Source organism: Cololabis saira, chromosome 4 (genome assembly GCF_033807715.1).
Source record: "Cololabis saira isolate AMF1-May2022 chromosome 4, fColSai1.1, whole genome shotgun sequence".
Classification (NCBI taxonomy): Eukaryota; Metazoa; Chordata; class Actinopteri; order Beloniformes; family Belonidae; genus Cololabis; species Cololabis saira.
Genome location: NC_084590.1, coordinates 30,265,609 through 30,286,804, shown reverse-complemented (window position 1 = coordinate 30,286,804; position 21,196 = coordinate 30,265,609). Strand labels below are relative to the sequence as shown.

The 21,196-nt window shown below is 41.7% G+C and overlaps 1 protein-coding gene across 1 annotated transcript; it reads left to right on the top strand.

Moving 5' to 3' along the window:
* Nucleotides 1-1,003: 1,003 nt before the first annotated feature.
* On the top strand, nucleotides 1,004-21,196 carry strn4 (striatin, calmodulin binding protein 4). The gene is made up of 18 exons (XM_061719381.1): nucleotides 1,004-1,489; nucleotides 10,914-11,017; nucleotides 11,167-11,243; nucleotides 11,360-11,438; nucleotides 11,568-11,753; nucleotides 13,821-13,998; nucleotides 14,111-14,267; nucleotides 14,831-14,926; nucleotides 15,304-15,422; nucleotides 15,513-15,688; nucleotides 15,846-15,893; nucleotides 16,000-16,121; nucleotides 16,207-16,374; nucleotides 16,807-16,947; nucleotides 17,067-17,165; nucleotides 17,257-17,343; nucleotides 17,717-17,905; nucleotides 19,610-21,196. The coding sequence occupies exons 1-17, from the start codon at nucleotides 1,181-1,183 to the stop codon at nucleotides 17,884-17,886; spliced, it is 2,316 nt and encodes a 771-aa protein (XP_061575365.1). The 5' UTR covers nucleotides 1,004-1,180; the 3' UTR covers nucleotides 17,887-17,905; nucleotides 19,610-21,196.

The window sequence follows — 21,196 nt, the reverse complement described above, 5'->3', positions numbered from 1 at the left end:
TCTCGGTGCAAAATAACAGTAATTCCCCCCTTTTCTTTTTTTTTTACAATCTTCCCTACAAAGTACTGCTTCTTACCTGTATGTCATTCAATGTTATATGAGTTAAAAAAAAAGGTCTCCAATGTAAACAAGTGTAATGCTTTCTTGGAATAATGCCTTTTAGTTGACTTTGTATCAGCGAATCTGTACTGTCATGAAACTGTACCTGATCCTATGCAATTCTTCTAATAAATTCTTCAATCAATCAATCAATCAATCAATTCTCAACATTACAACTTTTTTGCTCAACATTTCGACTTTTTCCTTAAAACTTCGACTTTTTTTCTCAACATTTCGACTTTTTTCTCGACATTTTTCTCGAAGTGCATAATGAAAAAAAATCTTTCTCCTCTAAAATATTATTTTTATTTTTCTCCTGCCTGGCCATAATAAAATATTATTTTTATTTTTCTCCTGCCTGGCCATAATAAAATATTATTTTTATTTTTCTCCTGCCTGGCCCTAATAAAATATTATTTTAATTTTTCTCCTGCCTGGCCCTCTTACTCTAGTGCCGCGTTCCATTTGTCCTCGGAAGTGGGGATTTCACAGTTCCCAGTTGGAATTTTCAACTGGAGCGCCCCTCGAAGTGGGATTTCCCACTGGGAAAGTGGGAGAGTCTTTACCACCCCCGAGTTCACATTCCAAGATGGCTGCCCCGGTTGTAAACAGTAGAAGAGAGCTCTGTAAAAATTCGTAGCACTTCATTCTAGTTTTGGTCACACTAAATCAGTCATATACAAGTATTGTTCGGCATATATATGCTGCTATAGTGTAATTTACATTTTTCATGTGGTATATGCGAACTACAAACTTGTTTACCTACTTTGTAACTGGAACGCTGATAACTCGGCTGTGACGTTATTCCCAGTTCCGAGTTCCGACTTCCGAGGTAAATGGAACGCAGCATTAAATGTGTGACGGGAGCCGGTTTTATTGTGGTGGTTCTGAGAGCGGAAGTATTTTCCAAAGTGATTGTAATTTGTCCGTGTGAGAAAAGGAAGAACAGAGAAAAGCCTCCAGTGAAGAACAGCTGGGTCGTAAGAAGGGGGCACGGCCGGGTACTTTTTGTTATTTTACTTCATACACATTTTGTCCGTGTCCCACTTCACTATCCTGGCGAAAGGTTGAACGGTCAAAAATGGAGGCGGACAGATCCGGTGGAGGACCGAACCCGAGCTGCGGCGGCGCTGGGCGCAACCCCAACGGGCCCAGAGCAGCACCGGGCCCGGCCACGGCGGCCGCGGGCCCGGGGATGGCTGGAGCCGGAGCCGGGGCCGGTCCCGGACCAGGTCCCGGTCCAGGGCTCGGGCTCGGGCTGCAGCCTCGGGACCCGCACGACGGGGACCCGGGTCTGACGCTGCCCGGGATCCTGCACTTCATCCAGTACGAGTGGGGACGATTCCAGGCCGAGAAGTACCGCTGGGAGGCGGAGAGGGACGAACTACGGGTGATTATTATTATTTTACTGTTTTTTTTGATTACTTACGTTACCTAAACCTAAATCGACGCAGAGCCTACGGCGTAGGGTACGCGGAGACGCGCACCGTACGGCGCGCGTCGCCGCGTACCATACGCCGTAGGTCTGCGTCGGTGTAACGCGGAACCATAAATCAGCCATAACAATCAGGTTGGTAACATGCTAATGGGCCACACATCCTCACACTGTATCGACAAAGATGCTTTCTTTCTAAACAATAAACGACAGCGTGGACGACCTTCAGCTGATGCTCGCCGTAACCAAAACAGCCACCATTACCCCCTGGATACGACTTAACGTGGGTTTTTTTTTTTTTTTTTTTTTAACCTTTATTTTACAGGTTAGTCCCATTGAGATCCAGGATCTATCTTTTTTTAAGGGAGACCTGACCAAAAATGGCAGCTTTAAAAGTTACAGACAAAACAACAGAAATAGAAGGACAATGCAAAATACATCACAAAACAGTGCCAGTAAATAAGTTACAATACTTAAGGACAAGTACCAACAGAGTCATTTAAAAATGCATTTGTAAGAGCTTTAAAATCAGACAATGACACTGACGTGTTTAACTTCAGGTCTTTTTGGAGGCTATTCCAAGCAAGTGGGGCAGAACAGCTGAAGGCTTTCTTTCCTAGATAGGTCCTTGCACTTGATATGGACAGCAGGATAGCATCATTTGATCTCAGGCTATAACTACTGATGGCTTTCAAATTGATCAGAGAACAAATGTAAAATGGAAGTTTACCTAATACAGCTTTGTATATGAACAAGTACCAATGAATAAGCCTCCGCCATGTCAGTGAAGGTAAGCCAGCCTTGGAGTACAGAATGCAATGATGGGTTAGGGGTTTACACTTGGTAACAAATCTCAGTGCACTATGATAACGCAGTGTGTAACATATGCATCGGTATCGGGGAGCATCAGTCTGTGCTTCCAAAACGCTATAAACGTCCCAATACTTCACTTACAATTATGAACGAGACACCAAAAATAAAATTGCAAAAGCATTAAAAAAAAAAAATCAACCAATTCGATGCGTCTAACTTGGCTTTCATTGATATATCTGAGGTCAAAGGCAAGGCAAGTTTATTTGTATAGCACAATTCAACACACATCAACATTAAAAGCGGCAAGACACAATTAAAAGTAAATAACAAATAAAATGATAAGAAAAGAGGTAAAATAATAAAAAGCACAAGTTGTTAAAAAGTAAGGGCAGTAGAGTACAGCAGGTGAGTATTTAATTTAAGAGTACGCTTCAGTAAACTAATGTTTTTAACCCTGATTTAAAGGGGCATTTTTAAATCAGTACATGCATGGGTCACATACTATGCCGGAAATAGTTTGCAAGGAAACAGGATCATATTAAGTTACATTTGTTTGCTCTGCTGTAGTTAAAAATTATATTATTCAGTTTCTGGAGAATTTAGATAAGAGTCCACACCAAAGAAAAGTTAACACATTGAATTCATAAAACAGTTTGTAGAGTGAAAGCAAAGTGATCAGGGTGACAAGGTCAAAGGACAAAGACCTCAGCTCTCTACTTGCACACCGGTTAGCTGGTTAATATAATAAATCAGTGATCAGAGAATCCTTGATTCACAATAGATAATGGTCTACAGAAAAGAGTCTGTCTCTGAAAACAGAATCAACCTTTTGAACTGCAACACAGATGCATGAGTCAGTGTTGTGTGGGATCGGGATAGCTGCTTGTAATGCTTTTTTCTGCATTGTCCATCCATCCATATGGAACGTCAGACTAGCAGGTGTTGTTTGCACCTCTTTGGATGTATAAAATATGCCAAGATTAAATTATCTGCCACTTATATATAAATATGCAGTCAAGTTAGAGAAGTGGGTGTACATTTTCAAAAATCCATAGATTGGAATCTCAAAGAAAAAGCTTATTATATGTGTGACTTGGTAGCATAAAAATGGCCTTTTGGAAGGCATGATTCACCTGATGGTCCTAGTTGTTCAAATACCAGCAGCAGAAGACAGAGGTTGCACTATAAATCCATCCTGTGTGAGTGTAGCAGCAAAGCACAACATTGATGGGGCAAGGTTTTGCTTACTTATCAAATTATTCCAGAATTAGTAAAAAAAAAGAAAAAACACACACACACACACGCATGTTTTTGCTCTGCATTTGGAACAGTTCATCTTTTCATTCTCTAGCCCATGTAGCCTTCCTCCTGTGGTCACATTTTGCCTGTAATTACAGTAGGCTAAACTACATCCGCTGGAGTTTGCAAGCTTGAGAAAAACCACAGAAGAAAACATAACGCTGGCTCCTCTCTGTTACTCTGCTTTTCACTTTGCCCCCAACTCAAACCGATGTAGTTATAAATAGGAGTGTGATCAAAAATGGATGAACGGTAACAAACTGGCTTGCGCATGATACTTTTATAGGCATGTGGAAGACTGGGAGTGGAACTCATAAACAGCCCACTGCCGAGTGCCTGTCCTGAAACTGTGTTTCACGGGTACAATTATCACCGCATCCTGTGCTGAGAGAATGAGAGGATCACCGGAGAGCAGGGCTAAAATATTGACCCATCTTACATTTTAACACCCACAGGCCTCTGGTCTTTGTAGCCAACATTCTCAGAGAGCTTGAAGCGCCTGCCAGTCAACGTGCCCGCTGGCTGCCTCCTGCACAATTAACAACATAGTGTACAAGCATGCATGCTGTATTACGCATGACATTTTGTGTGCTTAATTTGACAAAACTATAATGGAACCGCAAACAAAATCCTCCACCAATTCGCAAGCATTTCACAGGGAATTAACACTATGATCTTGCAGCCGGGTGACTTTTGTGTGCGACAGTTTGGATGTCATTGTAGCATAGTGTGATTGTGCGAGAGCATAACACTTGTGCTCTCTCTGTGAGTCTGTTGTTCGTCTGAGAGGCCACCTGTGGTGGCGTGTCTCCATTGACAGGCCAGGAATTAAACCCTGACACACACACACACACACACACACACACACACACACACACACACACACACACACACACACACCCCTGTCTTTATCAGGTGGGTTGCTTCGGGTCAAACATAGGGCAGCAGCTCAGTCGACAGGTGGCAGGATACTGTTCCCTCTGTTCTTCAGACACACAGAATACACTTTTATTTTATTGGACAAAGTTTGTAAAAGATAGTGAATGAAAGCACCGCTTGTCCCTCTTTGAATCACTCTCCTTCTTTTAGCCATATTGTTTTATTAACCATGCCACCTGTGTTAAAAAAATGATTACTGGTGACCCAAATGACATCACTACCTGTTGAGTGGGGGTTTGAGCGTTTGTGTTTTAATTACTAGCTCTTCTCTGTCAGCGAGGCCACACGTACAACATCTCTATACACATGCAGCACCGCTACCAAATATGAGACTTTGCATGGAATCCACTTCTTTCTATTCAGTTTTCCATTTTTGATCATAGTACCTTTTTGGTTCCTGGTCAAACACGTTTTAATGTAACTTTTTTGAGTTGTCATTCTCTAGGGACTGCTCTAGTGACATACACGTTCTCGAACACACACTGTCAACCCACGGTGTCCCAGAAAAGTTCATTGCTCTACTTGCTTGTTCATGGATTCTCTCTTGGGGATGAAGGGATGGAAAGATGGAGGGTGGCCAGTGGAGGAGGGAAGCTGACCCTATTCTTTTTGCAAGAAGAGAAAGACAGACTGACAGACAGAACAGGCCAAATGTGTGTCAGCTCTCCATGTGAAATTATGGAAAGGTGAGCAGGAGGAGGAAAGCTCCTCCGCAGAAATGAAAAATCGAATGGCATGAAAGGTTTGCTTACAGTAGGGTTCCTTTTGAAAACTAGGCTTTGTTTGTTCACCAATATGGTATCAAGAAAGTAACCACAGTGTCACTGTTTGCAAGGCTATCAAATTACAGACAAGACACTGACTGATGGTTTTGCTACTAATCAGACGGGTTAGTTTTATGTACATGGAAACAGGTTTTAATATGGGTTTTAATGATAAAAGAAGGGATGCCTTTTGACCTGGTGCGTGGCAGCAATCGATAAAAACACCTTAAATAGCTGATGAATGGCCTGCTATGTGTCAGTCAGGCCTGTTGGCTCAGGTCCCAAACGTGTAAAAACAAGCATGTACTACTCTGAAGCAGGCAAAAGCCAGAAAAACACGGGTAAATGTGTACTAAACAGAACAGATGTCTGTATAACAATGGAAGTTATGTTTTTTAATTAACTTATTTTGAGTCTCCTGTCATAGGAACTTTTTTTTCCCAGAAGGCTAATGAAGATCTGCATTTGTTCTTGCCCCCGAGACACTAAGTGTATGACGCAGGAATTGTTTTGTTTCACTTCACATTTTCATTTTCTACTCAATAATAACCACCTCACTTGAGAGCAGATGAAAAATAAAATAGTCTTAGAGGCAAAAAAGAGTTGGTTAGTTATGGGTACAAAGTGACTTCCTGCAGTAACATCTCAACATTTAACTTTGGCTACCTTGGCGTGTCAGGAAAGGCAGCTCTTAGCGTGCCTGCTTGTCCGTGTAAACATGCAGTGGTGTCTCTAACTTGGCATACAAGACGGTGTCTGGGTTGTTTTTTTTGTGGGCACTAGTGGAAACAACAGAGACTCAGTGTGAGACTGGCACGAAGGGGTGTGAGGGGCATGTTGTGGCTCGTCCGTGTGTGAGTAGGAGTGAAAACACGCTTCCTGTGACTGCAAGGTGATCTATTCTGACGAGAGCTGAGATTTATGAAATGCAACGCTTATTGGAATCACTTAGAAGTGAGGAAATCTGCAGTTCCTTATCTGTGGTCATACCACAAAATCTCATTTTTTCCAAGTCTGCTGTTTTTGAAGGATTCGGTTTGGAGGCTGAGAACTATTTTAAAGGTGCATTCTAATTCATTTTTATGGTTTTTTGGATCCAGCCTGAGGAGTACATTACTGGTAGAAGTAAAAATATAATCACTGATGTGAAGATGTGTGTCTGTTTCCATCAGTGTTTAGCCCTTTATTGAACCCAGCCTCTTGAGATTCTTTCTTTCTGTATCTAAGCCTCCCCCACACCATGATGCTGCTAGGTTCAAAATACAGGCTAAGCAGAGCAGAGCTCTGCTTAGCCTGTATTTCAGTTCACAGTTCTTATTTCAGTATTTCAGTTCACCATCTAAGGCTGATTAGATCACACTGTTACAAGTGTTCCTGTTTGCATGAAATGTAGAAACACAGACTGGCACATACCATTATATAAAACGTATACATCTACAAGCTGCTGCAGGCCATCCTCTACAAGCTTCTTTCATAATCCATGCAATTTAAGTCTGTAATATTGTATTAGATAGCTCTCTATTGTTTCTTAGTCATTTCATGAATTAGTTATTCTTATTTGTAAAACTCTTTTAGATTATGTCCATGAACTGACCTGCCCCTCCTAGATTATGTGAAGTATGAACCAAACTATATGTATTTTCAGAAGCTGCAGAATATGCCGGGAGTGTTAACATAATAGCTTTGACAGTTATCTCCCAAACTCTCAGATAAGCATATAAAATCACATTGCATTAATCAGGATTACACAGCAGCAGTAGCTTCCGTAAGGTTTGCTTGACAGATTATCTCGTGTTCCAGTAGCCCTCCTTGCTGGTTACATGACTGTCTGTGTTGGTGTGTGTGTTCTTTTTCCTCTTTGATTGATTTCACTTTGAAGCAGACCGTGAGTCTGCCCCATGAGATGGCATTTTTAGACCGTTCTAGTTTTACACAACTGCGTTTATGTGTGGGAGCAGACTCGTGGACGCAGACAGGGGCGAATGGAGGAGAAATGGACTGTAAAACAAGCTTAATTAATGCCCCGGCACGACTTGGCAATAAAAGTGAAAGAGAGGGATGGAGAAGAAATTTGAAGAGCTGTTGTACAATCACATCCATGCAAATCCTTCGAGTGGAAACCAGGTTATGCCTGTTTAATCTGCTTCTAATTGGGATCTCTCTCTCTCTCTCTCTTTTTACTGGGGCATCCTTCTTTCTCCAGCCAGCAGAGGGCAAGATCTTTGTTGTCTGAGGCATGAACTATTACTTTTTGTACAGCAGGCTTGAAAAATCTATCATATATCTTCCTTTTCCACTCTAGCCGGTATTTTTGCACAATGATGGTTTACTCTGTATAAGACCTTGACTTAAGATGGCCATTATAGAAACTTGACGTTATCACTTTTTTTCCCCCCAACTCAAAACCATTTGTTTTCCATATTGCTACAACGGGCAATGAAAAATCTTTCCTCAGCTTAAGAATTTTATCAGCATCGAGGAAGGAAACAGGCGGGATATGAGAGAGGAAGGATGTGTCTGTCTTAAAAGAGGCTGTTTGAATTTGGCTGGCAAGCGTTTTGTTTTTACTCTTTTGCAGATGCGCATTGAGGACTTGGCTAAAAATAAGAGCCCTCTTGCTACAACCCTGTATTTATTCCTCTGGGTTTTCAGAAGTCATTTTTCTTGTGCTTGCTTGTCAGATCAATCATATTCCCTCAGTTATTTCTCTTCATTTGTGTTGTTAGAAAATATTTCACTGTAAGAAGTAAGTTGAAACTGTGCATGTGTATTTGTATTTATTTATTTTTTCAAATTCAGTTCCCCTCATGTCATGGTTTTATGTGTCAGCATAGCATGATTGCCCATTTATGAAAGACAAAGACAAAATCCATTTATGCCTTTACCAAAGTTTGATTCCCAGTAAAATTATGTATTTATTTGTTTGAAATTTGAAACTTTTTCTGTTCTGTCGATCTTAGAATTAAATCAGAAGATTTCTTCTTTGTCATGGTAATCTTTTGAATGGTGAGGTGAGCCCTTGGAGAGGTCGGTGTCTTTGTAGACCAGTCATGTCCAGTTGAGATAGAGCATCTGCCTTGAGATGCTGTTACCAGGTTGTTGCCTAGCTGATTCATCAGGATGACTATTGTCGGGATCCTTGTAAGAAGTTATGGATCTACTTGGAATTAGATGGTCCAACATTAATGGCCCTTTTCCACTAGTACCTACTCAGCTCGCTTCTACTCGCCACGCCCCCGTCTTGCGCTTTTCCACTACGGGCCGAGACGGGTGGAGGCTGGCCAAGTAGATACTTTTTCTGTATCTATTCTGTCGAGGTTCTGAGCGTGCTGAGTCGGCCCTGTATCGGACGTCATCACACTGCAGGCCACCGATTGGTCGGGGGCGGGGCCGTCAGACGTTTGAATCAGGAAGCGGGAGTCAGTGCGAGAACGACTTGCAGCGATTTTATTATACAACGCAAACGTCTGTTTGGTGATCCAACTCTGAGGTGCAGATGTTCATAAACCTGGTGGCTGACGAGAGAATTAAAAAGGGATCTAGACCGGCGATAAGGAACGATCAGATCTACCAAGCGCTCTGTTTTTTTCTCAGCCATTCGCGGCTCCAGCTGATTTCGCCGACACAAACAAAGGGGTTGCGCAATCGAGTACGTCACAGCAGCTTCACCCCAGCTTCACTTCTCACCTGGCTGTGGAAAAACAAACGAGGACAAAGCGGGTGGAGGCGGTACGAGGCGTGACGAGCCGTCCCGAGCCGGGGCGCGCTGAGTAGGTACTAGTGGAAAAGGGCCATAAGATATTACTGACGGTACATTTAAAGAGCTCTGGCATTTCCATTGACACAATGATATGAAAAATACAAGTGTTGAGGAAACATCCACCCATCCATCCTGGCTTCCATCCATCAACTACTTCTAATTCAAGTATGAATTGTAGAGGCACAAGTCGAAGCAGGAAAGGCCTCCCTCTCCCCACCCACCTTCTTCAGCCTTTCCAGGGAAGTACCAAGGTGCTCCCAAGCCCTGTAGTTCCTTATAAACTCTGTAGCATGTCCTGTGACCTCCGCCCGGTTAGACATACTTAAAACATGTCTTCAGGGAGGTGTCAAGAAGGTATCCTAGCTTGATATACGAAGCCACCTGTTGATGTGGAGAAAAAGCAACTTTACTCCGGGTATCTCCCCAAAAGGGCTGGGCGATATGGACCAAAAGTCATATCTCGATATTTTCTAGCTGAATGGCGATACTCGATATATATCTCGATATTTTTTCTGTGCCTTAATTGGGGTTTCCCCCAAAGCATTATAGCATAGCATCTCTGTTAGCTTCATTTTTTTCTGAGGCAAACCCTTAAAAAAACAGTCAGTTTTAATACAAAGCCTCGTGCCGAATGTCACACAGGTTCCTTTATTAACAAAGGTCTGCACAATATCAAAATGTATAAAACAAATGAAATAAAAATAAACTGCCTGCATATATAGAATAAAAATGCTTCTTGAATAAAATAAAACAAATATCCCTTTCCTGCATAACAATTAAATTAAAATACACTGTGCAATTAATACAATGTAGACAGTAACAGGCAGACTTTTCCACTGAGACTGACAGTTGTGCAAATAACAAAACATTTGTGCAAATCTCAAATAAAACATTCAAGTCAATTTGTCACAAAATAAGCTATATCAAAATCATTTAAAAAAAAAAAATGTAAAAAAAAAATATTTTTTTTTTAAAATCGATATAAACGATATTGTCTCGTACCATATCGTGTTTGAAAATATATCGATATATATTAAAATCTCCATATATCGCCCAGCCCTACTCCCCAATGATGGAAATTCTCACACTATCTCTACAGGAGATTCCAGCCCCCCTGTGGAGGAAACTCATTTCAGTTCCTGTCCCCCAGAATCTCGTTCTTTCAGTCAGTGCATACAGTTCATAACCACAGGTGTTTGTAGGGACGTAGATGAGCCGGTAAATGGAGAGCCTTGCCTTTTAGCTTAACTCTCTTCACCACAGGAGATCCTTACAGGGTCAGCATTACTACGGATGCCACGCCACACCGATCACCCGTTCAAAGATTATTCTCACTCCCAACCCTCTCCGAGTTGGGAGTTAGAATAATCTTATCCTGCCAAAGTCCAGACCGTAATCTCATCAGGAATCTGTGGGGCTAACAAAAGACCCAAGTGACAATAAGGCAGTATTTCAATCTCAAACACTTAGAAATCATTGCAAAATCAGGCCAGAAACCCTGCAGAGACATACTAAGTATTTGTAACTGTTTTAAGACCTGTTTGATTGCTATGATTGTAATCAAACTTTTATTGATTGGTTAGAAATAATGACTAAAAAAAAAAGAAATGGTTATAATCTATCATTAACATCTCTATCAAAACTTTTGAATGCTTTTTATTCCTCATCTTTGTATTCCAACTAAATGTTGTCTACCGGTCAAAAAAAATTCCACTGAGGGTAGTGTGTGTGTGTGCATGCGCGTGCGCTTTTCCTAATGTACTTTTCCTGTTCATTACCATCCTTGTGTTTGTGTGTTTTTCAGGCTCAGGTGGCATTCCTACAAGGTGAGCGTAAAGGGCAAGAGAATATGAAACAGGATCTGGTGAGGCGGATCAAAATGCTGGAGTACGCCCTCAAACAAGAGAGGTAAATTTCATGTCAGACACATTTCTCTTTTTATCCCCAACTCTGTTATTACAGGAGTTTGTATGCCTTAGACATTGTGATGTGGCAATACAAGACTTAGTTTTTTTTCCTTTAACATTGGCCTTGTGTGGTTTTTTGTTGGGCTGGAGGGCTAAGCACCAGAAACTGAAGACTGGAAATGACCAGAGTCCTGGAGACAAGAAGCCAGAGATAGAGGCAGATCAACGTATGTTTTAGCAAACCCATGTCTTCTCTTTTAGTAGGATGTATTACATTAAATAATCTGTATGTTCAGACAATACCTCGCTGTTAAATTCCTCCATACAAATCTACTTTCTGTAGTTCCCAATGGGCCAGCTGAGTCAGACTCTGAACCAGCCAATCAGATGTCCTGGAAGGAAGGTCGTCAACTATTACGCAAGTAAGTCCTCTCTGTCACCTGATCCTTTCATATCAGTGTCATACTAATGTGCACAGATGTTTTTTTTTATCAAATTTGAATGGATTTGGGTATATTTAGCACTCTCTTCTCTCCTCTATGTAACTCTAGATATCTTGAGGAAGTTGGTTATTCAGACACTATCCTGGACATGCGCTCTAAACGTGTACGCTCGTTGCTGGGACGGAGCAGCCCGGAGGCAAATGGACCGCCACCTATCGAAAGCTGTCCTGAGCCAGAGCCTCGAGCAGGTGGAGAGTCCTTGCTGGTCAGACAAATAGAGGAACAAATTAAACGGTGAGACTGTAACAGTAGTGAGTGCTATTTATTGTTGTTGTTATAAGGCAACCTCAAAAGATGCCAAAAGAGAACAGTTGTCAAATATCATCCTGGATGGTATATGACAACTGGAAATATGAGCCAGGGCTCGTACATCACCCCCTGTTTTTGAACCTTCAGTCTCTGTTCCCTGCTCTGCTGCTTTTTACTAGCTTGAGGCCATAACTCGGTCTTACTTATGAGATTGTTGGTCATCTGAAGCTCTCAGGTTCCCCCACTGATGCTGTTTCACCTCTATATTATTATTATTTTTTTAAACTATTATTATAAGAAATTTGTTCGGGTTTTGAGACATCAGTTCTTGGTCTTATTATGTTTTTACATGTTTAAATGTGGTTCCAAAAAATAATTGAATGTGCAACAGTTTAACCATTGATCAAAAACCTGGCCTGGATCCCTCTGTGTTATCCAAATTGTCCCTTTTCCCCTTTCTCTCAAAAACTTTGTAGAAAAGTGTTTACAGACAATTTAAAAACCTTTTTGGTGTTTTCAGCCTTGTTTTAAGCCTCGTCATAGCACTAAATCTGCACTGCTGAGGGATTTTAATGACATCCTTTTGGCTACAGATAATAATAATTTAATATTTCAATATCTCATTTAGAGCATTTTGAAGGCATTGGGGGCACAGCCCTGGAGTGGTTTAGATCATGCCTGGCTCAGAAAACGTCTTGTGTTGGAAAAATATCTCAAATTGTTCTGTCCCTTTGCCATGTGGGGGGTCCTACAGGGCTATCTACTTGGACCTTGCAGTTCTCTCTATATCTTCTTCTCCTCAATCTCATCTTAGAAACCAAAACATTGCTTGCTGTTGTTGTCTAGTTGACATTCAAGGTCATCTCCTAAAATGGAAGGATGTTTACCCTACACAAGCTTTAACTTGTTTTCTTGAAGGACTGAAATCCTGGTTGGCTTTTGGCTTCTTACATTTTTAAGGAAAGAACACAGGGGTTATTGTTTTTGGTCCTGGTGTCACACACAGGTAATCTTCTGTTGGCATTGTGGCTTAGGTTGGCTTGCGTTTATTTACACGTAGGTATATTCATAGGAGTAGTAATGTTACAGTTAGCATACACAGTTGCCAGCCCAGAGTGATTCACAACACTTTGTATGGCTGATGGAAAACATTCTCTTCTTGAAAAGCGTGACATTTCTACCAGAATGATACAAATACAAAGTGTTGAGGAAAAAAGGATAATTTTACTTATTGATGATAAAACAGTGAGTGTAAAGTTACACAGATATGCAGCAACCGCAATAAAGACATGGCAACGCATAGCAGGGGAAGAAAAGTCATCATTTGATAATAGTCTTGGGTTCCAGAGTTCAGGTATAAAAGGAAAAAAAAGAAAATGAGTATTACAGTTTTCAAAGTAACTCTTTTAATAATTCTTAGTGTGCCCAACAACATTTGAGTATTTTTAATGTGAGGTATTTTAAACCACCTGAAATTAAGCTGAAAATGAATTGGTCTCATTTTAGTTTTTTTAAACTCAATGGCAATTTAAACTTAAATCCAATGGCATAATGAAGTAACTTGTGCTACTGTCAAAATACTTGACCATCTTATATAGTCTTGTAGCCCCTTTATTGACAGCCTGATTTATACACTAACTGACTGGATGGCAGGGATGAGTTCTGTACGGCATCCATCATGATTATAATCCTGATACAGTGGAATAATAAAGCAGTGAAAGATATTCTGTATTAAACAATTCTGTTCAAGAAATGAAAGAGAGGTTTACTGGACAGGAAGGCTGCTGGTATTTGAAATGTAGTTACGCTGAAGTATTACTACAACACTTGAGTCTTACCCTGTGGAAACGTTTCACATCTCAGTCTCAGTCACTAACAAAAATGGATGGATAAAACAAGTCGAAATGGGCGTTATGCGCAAATGTAAAAATATTGTAGCCAAGACTCAAGTCTCATCCTTTCATCCATTTTATGTTTGTTTTTTTTTTATAAAAAAAATGTTTTAAATGTCTCTAGTAACGTTAGTAAAAATTATGAATATTTTTTTTACAGGAATGCCGGCAAGGAGAGCTCTAAGGTATGCGGTGGCGGGTCAGTGCTGGATAAGATCCCCTTCCTTCATGGCTGCGAGGATGACGATGAAGACGACAGTGACGAAGAGGACGACTTCCAAGGCATGACCACTGACTGCATCGACAGTCCACGCAAGAACAAAAAGTCTCGTGTAAAGGTCTGATCAGTTCTGAGAATTAAAGTTAAAAAACAGTCAAAATTTTTACCCATAAACTGTCATTTTACAAGCTCTGATGTTGACTTGTCGTTTACCCTGTTTTCCTGTCCAGATGAGTTCGGAGCCCATGACTACAGACATGGACCCCGAGGATGAGGAGGATGAAGATGACTCGGAGGATGCCCTCAGTGAATTTGACTTTCTTGGCTCAGGGGAGGATGGGGAGGGGGCGGGAGAGGCCCGGATCTCGGGGGATGGACGGGAGTTAGGTATGCTGTTGCCATAGCAACATCAACAGCACTGCCAAAGTCACTGCCACCTGTGTACCTGTCTTTTTTTGCTTCCCCCTCGTTCACCTTTTTACCTTTTACTTCTCGTTGTGTCCTGGCATCTCTTCTTGTCAATAAAACCAGCCTCTTTTCCCAACCACCTGTCTCTCTGTCCTGTTTCACAAACTGTCACTCTGTGACTCTTTAGAGCTGTGTTCCTGTCAACTTTGTCTGTAGATGCGCTCTGTGGTCCAAGGGCCATTTCAAAGGTTATCACGCATGCTGCCTTCTCTTTTTATGTGTTCACATTTCATTCTTCGAATCATATTCACGTAGTGGCTTTTTGGTTTTATACACTTCAATCTCTCCATAAATACTGATTAAAATGACATATAGTTTAAGAATGTAGTGGGTTTTTTTTTTTAGTTTTTTTTTTTTCTTTTTTTTTTAATTTTCCCTTTTTTGCCTGCATTCGTCTCATCTATCCATCTGCTGGCCTTTCGTCCTTCCTCCACCTCTCGGCATGACTGGATGTTTTGTGTTTCTCCTCTTGCCGGGTTCAGAAAACCACAGGAACAAGTTACAAGGCATGATGTCAGACTTCCCCCCTAAACCCACCCCACCACCCTCTGTGTCAGGACAGACTCGCTCTGGAGAAGGTAAGACTTCTGCATTTAATATGCTCCGTTTGATTAAAAGAAAAAAATTAAAAAGAGTTACCACAACAAAACAATAAAAACACAAATTTCCTCTAATTACAATCTTGAGTCGGCTCCTAAATATAGTAGCTTTATTGTCTTAGATACTGAAACTCAAATTTAGATGCCAAGTTTTGAGTTTTAAGCTTGTGTAAGGGTAAGCTAGCAAGGCTGCTCCTACACCTGTTAATAGTTTTTCTGGCACATCATGTGGGAGTAGAGAAGCAGGGTGAATGGACAGTTTTCTAAGATCGTTTGCCATATGGAGCATTTATAGAGCAGGTGCACGTCTCAACATGGAACAATAACTCATGTGCTCTTCCACCTCTAACCTGCAGGTGGTGCCTTGGGTTTTTCCTCTGATGTCTTCATTATGGACGCTGTTGGGGGAGGGGACATGAACCTTGGCGAATTAGCTGATCTCACTGTTGCCAATGACAACGATCTCTCCATAGACGTAATTGCAGATTTTAACTTTCTGTTCAATCCAAGTGAGAAATATGATATTGATAAAATGCTCAGTCTTGTGTGTTTTTTGTCCCATCAGATGCAGGATAACAGGGATGACTTCAAAAAGACGTGGAACCCTCGCTTCACACTACGTAGCCACTTCGATGCCATCCGGGCTTTGACGTTTCACCCCAGCCAAGCAGTGCTGCTCACAGCCTCCGAGGATGGTACACTAAAACTGTGGAACCTGAACAAGGCCATGCACTCTAAAAAGTAAGACCTCCTCTTGTCGCTTAAACCATTATATCCCATAATAAATTATGCAGCACTTTTTTTTTTTTTTTTTTACTTGTACTTGTGCACATATGAACTGAAACAAAGCAGAGAAATAAAACAATAAAGCACATGTAAAAAAACTGCCTCTCCACAGGAACGCAGCGTTGGATGTTGAGCCCATCTACACGTTCAGGGCGCACAGGTGAGTTCAGTCTGAGACTTGTACAAATACTTGCTGCTCCTTCTCGCCTCTGATTCATCCAACGCACCAATGAGCTTCATTCCACTGAAGTCCTCTCTCTGTGTAGTGGAGCTGTTCTCTCACTGACCATGAGTGAGGATGGAGAGTTCTGCTATAGTGGAGGTTTGGACGGAACCGTCAGGTGCTGGAAGATGCCTGACCTTAACGTGGATCCATACGATAACTACGGTAAGTCTTTACCAGATGTGCAGTATTCACCTGTTGTACTCCACGTTTCATTAACATTTGGATAACCCCCCCCATTTGTATTCAGATCCTGGCATTGAGAGCAGCGCACTAGCAGGCCACGAGGACAGCGTCTGGGGTCTGACTTACTCATCCGTTCACCATCGTCTCGCTTCATGTTCAGCTGATGGCACCATTCGCATCTGGGACCCGCAGAACTCGTCTCCCTGTGTGTCCGTCTTTAATAAGGAGAGAGGTACATATCTGCCTGTATGGCCCTGAAGGACAAAATATAAAAATAAAATAGACGCGTTTTACAACAGTGAAACAAAAACAAAACATTTCAGAAAGCACAATTGTGAAACAGTTGGTAAAATTGTAAAAAACGTTGTTTTTTTCTGTAAGTTCTTTTTCTCGTTTTCTTCGTTTTCTTCCTTTTTTTTAAATTTTATTTAATAGGGAGAATGCAGGTTTACATGTGATCACATTCACTCATTACAAACAAGCCAATGTGACTGATGTTCTGCATACAGAGATTATAGCTATTGCTAGTTTCCATCTCCTGTCCCTAGTTAGGCTTTTAGTAAAAGAAAAAATACTGTTGTGGCTGCACCTCAAAGTGACTGCAGCGCTATGTATGTAGATTTGTCCACTCCCCCTGCTTCATCATGTCCCATCTCTTTCCTAGAACACGGGACGGCCACCTCCGTGGCCTTTGTGGCCACTGACCCCAACCAGGTGGTGGTGTCGTTTGACGGCGGTGAAACACTGCTCTATGACCTGAACACAGAGCAGAGCGTCACTGCGCTAGAGACACGCACAAAAGATGGTACGTGGTAAACGATTAATTCTCTCCCACCCGCTCAGAAATTAGCTGACAGCAACATATTTGATGAATAAATTAAAAAATTAAAAAAACAACTCACAATTGTTTGTTTTCCTTTGCAGGCAGTGAGCAGATTAACCGTGTTGTCAGTCACCCAACTGAGCCCGTCTCCATCACTGCACATGAGAACCGCACCATCTGCTTCCTCGACAACAAGACAGGTATTTGCTCAAGGTGTATTGTTTGTGTTTGGTAGTTAATTTCCTCTGCTGTGAAAGCTTTTAAATACGCCTGACATGTATGTCTTTGTAGGCAAAGTCGTTCACTCAATGGTGGCCCACTTGGATGCGGTCACCTGTCTTACTACGGACCCTAAAGGCACTTACCTCATCTCTGGCAGTGAGTATTTATTACCCACATTTACATCTTACAATCCAGCCTTTTAGAGTAAAACCAATCAGTTTAAAAAATATATCAAATTTGGACCACATACCTCTAATCTTTATGCTGAAAAACCTCTTTCCATAATACGTGATCACATGCAGCAGTTTGTTCAAACATTGCTTCCATTCTTTAAGCAGCTTGATATTTATCAGGAATTAGTTAATTGGGTCTGTTTTTTTTTTTTTTTTTAAATGAAACGTTAAGAGATGTTTTTTCTCTGATTACATGCAGATCCAGTTTCTAAAACAGAAGCTGCATTCAAAGCTAGCTTGTACAACAACCCTATATGCGGTACGTCCCATTGATCTTTGCATGTCACCTCCTCCAGGCCACGACTGCTCAGTGCGCCTGTGGATGCTGGACAACAGGACGTGCGTGCAGGAGATCACCGCCCACAGGAAGAAGCACGATGAGGCCATTCATGACGTGGCTTTCCACTCTTCGCAGCCCTTCATTGCCAGCGCGGGCGCAGATGCACTTGCCAAGATCTTTGTGTGACAGCCTTGTGTTCATTCTGGTGAGATGACGGGTGCCAGGAATCAAAAGGGCAGGGCCCCGGGGGTGGGAGTTGTAGGTTAAATGGATTTTGGCAAACCCCTATACACTGAGATGCAGATCAGTATGAGATACGTTCATCCAGATCAGCAAAGTTGTTCATCACACTTTTTTCTGTTCTGCCTCTGTAGTGCTTTTATTCTGACAGACTGTACTGTGTGAATGCAGCTGAGTTGGAACAGCCTGACATTTGGTTCTGTTATCTTTGTTATAAACCCTATTCCTCCTTGGGAGGTAATAACAGTGGTGTTTTGGGGGTGAAAAGAATGCTGTGTGATGTTAGCATTGTAGAAAGGTGTAATGTTGGTGCAAGGATGGCCACAAAACTCCACACAGGATTAAAAGGAGTACGGTACATCACAGTGATGGACAGTGGCGTTCAGGCCTGCTGTCAGAACACTTTGCCAGTTGCTAAACAAGCTCAAACTGCAGCAGAGGGGACAAAAGACAAAAAATGACCTGCAGGTTTAGACCACAGTGGTCGAAGACCTAATGGACTGGCTGTATTACAAACTTAGCCAAAGGACAAGGGGTAAAACTAGAAAAGCCTTTTTGGTGCGTTTATTGGCCCTGTACCTTTGTTTAGTCCAGACGAAATAAACCCCGAGACATTTGAAACTTATTGTTGACTGGGGGAAGCAAACTAGAGGAAAGGAACCATGTTCAGATTGCAGAGCATGGTAATAATTAATAATTTAGATTATAACGCAGACTGGGGAGGGAAAAATTAATAAAGAAAAACTACGGCGAGATTTTAGAGCAACATACGATGTCTTCAACACAACATTTATTCCAAGGATGTACATGCATTATTAATGACTAGATAAACGAAATTAGTCATTTAATCCACACATTACAAACGCATGACTGAGGGAGAGGAGGTTGTGGTTACTGGATCGGCCTCCAGCCCCTACATGTCCCCGAAAGGTTTGCAGAATTTGTACCGGCTTTGTTTCACATCTTAAGATGTGTTTGCAGGAAGAACAGGGGACACGTCTTTTAGGTGTCGTAAGAAGAACTAAAACATGCTGAGAGCTTTACTCGCCAGGCTGCTTTTGAAATGCAATTAACGCATGAAATGCAGGGATGGGTCTATTAATAAATGAAGAGAAGTTTGACAAAACAAAGAATGACATCTTTTGGTCATGAAATATTTGGGCTTATATGCTGCTGGGACATTATATTTTGCAATTCTGATGTTAGACCTACTATAACCAAGATTAATCTTAAATATTTGATATTCCATGTTATAAATACAGTAAAATAATTTCACTTTGAACTGGAGCAAGCAAGGAAAAAAGACAAAAACCACAAATCCCTCTTTTATATTAAAATGTCATCGGTGAGATCATGACTGTGCAGGTTTGTTTACATTAGACAAACAGCAGAGAATTCAGTCTCTCAATAGAAATAGTTCTGTGAATAATTTTCAAATTTTAGCAGTAAACTTCATGCCAGCATATTTGTATTTTAATCAGAGCAACTTTTTCATTCTTCACGCGTCTCCGTTCAAACAGCCTGAAAGAGCGCTCCATCACAAGGAAAGCCATGCTGAGCCGAAACCGGCTCCGTGTTTTGTTCCCGTTTCCATGAATAACTCTTCTGAGTCACTTGTTCTGGATAACGGCTGCTCTGACCTTGTTCATCTGTGCTTCTCTCTTTACAGTCCTCCAACCCCAACTGGGCCAACAAAGACTGAAGACTCCACTGAAAACATTTCATCTTCTCCGTACACACACACACACACACACACACACACACACACACACACACACACACACACACACACACACACACACTGGTCCTGCACCCACTGGCTGGGTCACCACCACAGGACGACACCCCCACACGCCGCCACCTTTTCTCAGATGCCTCACTGAATTTCTTGTAATACTAATCACATCTTGTAATGCTTTTTTATAACTTTAAAATTCTTGCTGCTCTGTTTTCAACTAATCATGTTTGGAGTTACACTTTTCTACACTACAATAATCTGTTCTGCCTTTTTGTTTTAGATTTTTATTTTGATCTATCTGCTAACGGTTCTAACAAAGCACTTTGTGTATGTTTGTGTGCCTCAGCTTCTGACACACACACACACACACACACACACACACACACACACACACACACACACACACATCCACATTTCAGAGGGAATCAACAATAAGACACTGCACACGATGCACAAACACACTGCCACATATCATTTTTTTTAATTTTCTTATAAAACAGCTGAGAAAGTGTGCCTGACAACATTCAGGCATGAACTAAAACTAAAGTGGTTCTCGGTGTTAACAGAAATCACCTGACAGTCTCTGCGTTGGGAATCAATGTACTACATTCCAAAGACTCCAGATAGAGCGTGTGTGCGTGCGTGCGTGCGTGTGTGTGTGGTTTCACATTTTGCATCAGAGAATGTTTAATGTTGTTGCGTGTGAGGAGACACTAGACAGTGGTTAACCAGTGTTGAACAAATAGCTTTAATTTCAAATTTGACAGTGAGAGAGCTTGTTTGATGGTGTGTCTGAGTAACGTCCCTGTGTTCCTGCCTCTGTTTAAGTGTGTGTGTGTGTGTGTGTGTGTGTGTGTGTTTGGGATTAAGTGTCACTTTGCTGTACAGGATAAGAGAACAAACTTCCACAGTCGTCATCCATTTCAAGCCTGACTGCAGCCTGATGCTCTCGCATCACTTTAACCATTTAAAAACGGAGAGCTTCAAGAAAGCAGGCAACAGTGGCCGTGAGTCTGGTCGGTGTGTTTTCAACCAATGGCACAGATCGTGTGATTGGGTGCTCTTTGCTGTACAGTCTCCGTGTGAATGTAAATGCACTAGTTCAACCACGGTGCTATGGAAGACATCGTCAGTCTTGAGTCAGAATCAGGGACCAGTTTTGCGTACTGTGTGAGAAAGGGAGAGACGGTGTTTCTCGCTCATGGCGCTACAGACGTATGAATCACTGTTCTAAATGCCATTTCATTTACTGTGATCACATTTCAGAATTAGCCGTCAGTGCTGATGCTTTGATTAGAGGGATGTGAATAATGTAGACCTTGATTGTTTCAGACTTGCCGGGTGTACAGAGGTAACGGTTATTTTACAGTGAGGGCCTCGCTCACAGATGACAGAGGAGCTTTTTGGACTTGGGGTGGGTTTTTGAGCTGGTGGGGTTCTGAAAGGCTTCACTTGGACTTGTGTGCTGAGATGAAATGCCCTCTTGGTGTTGAGCGTGCATCAGTTGCACGATTACCA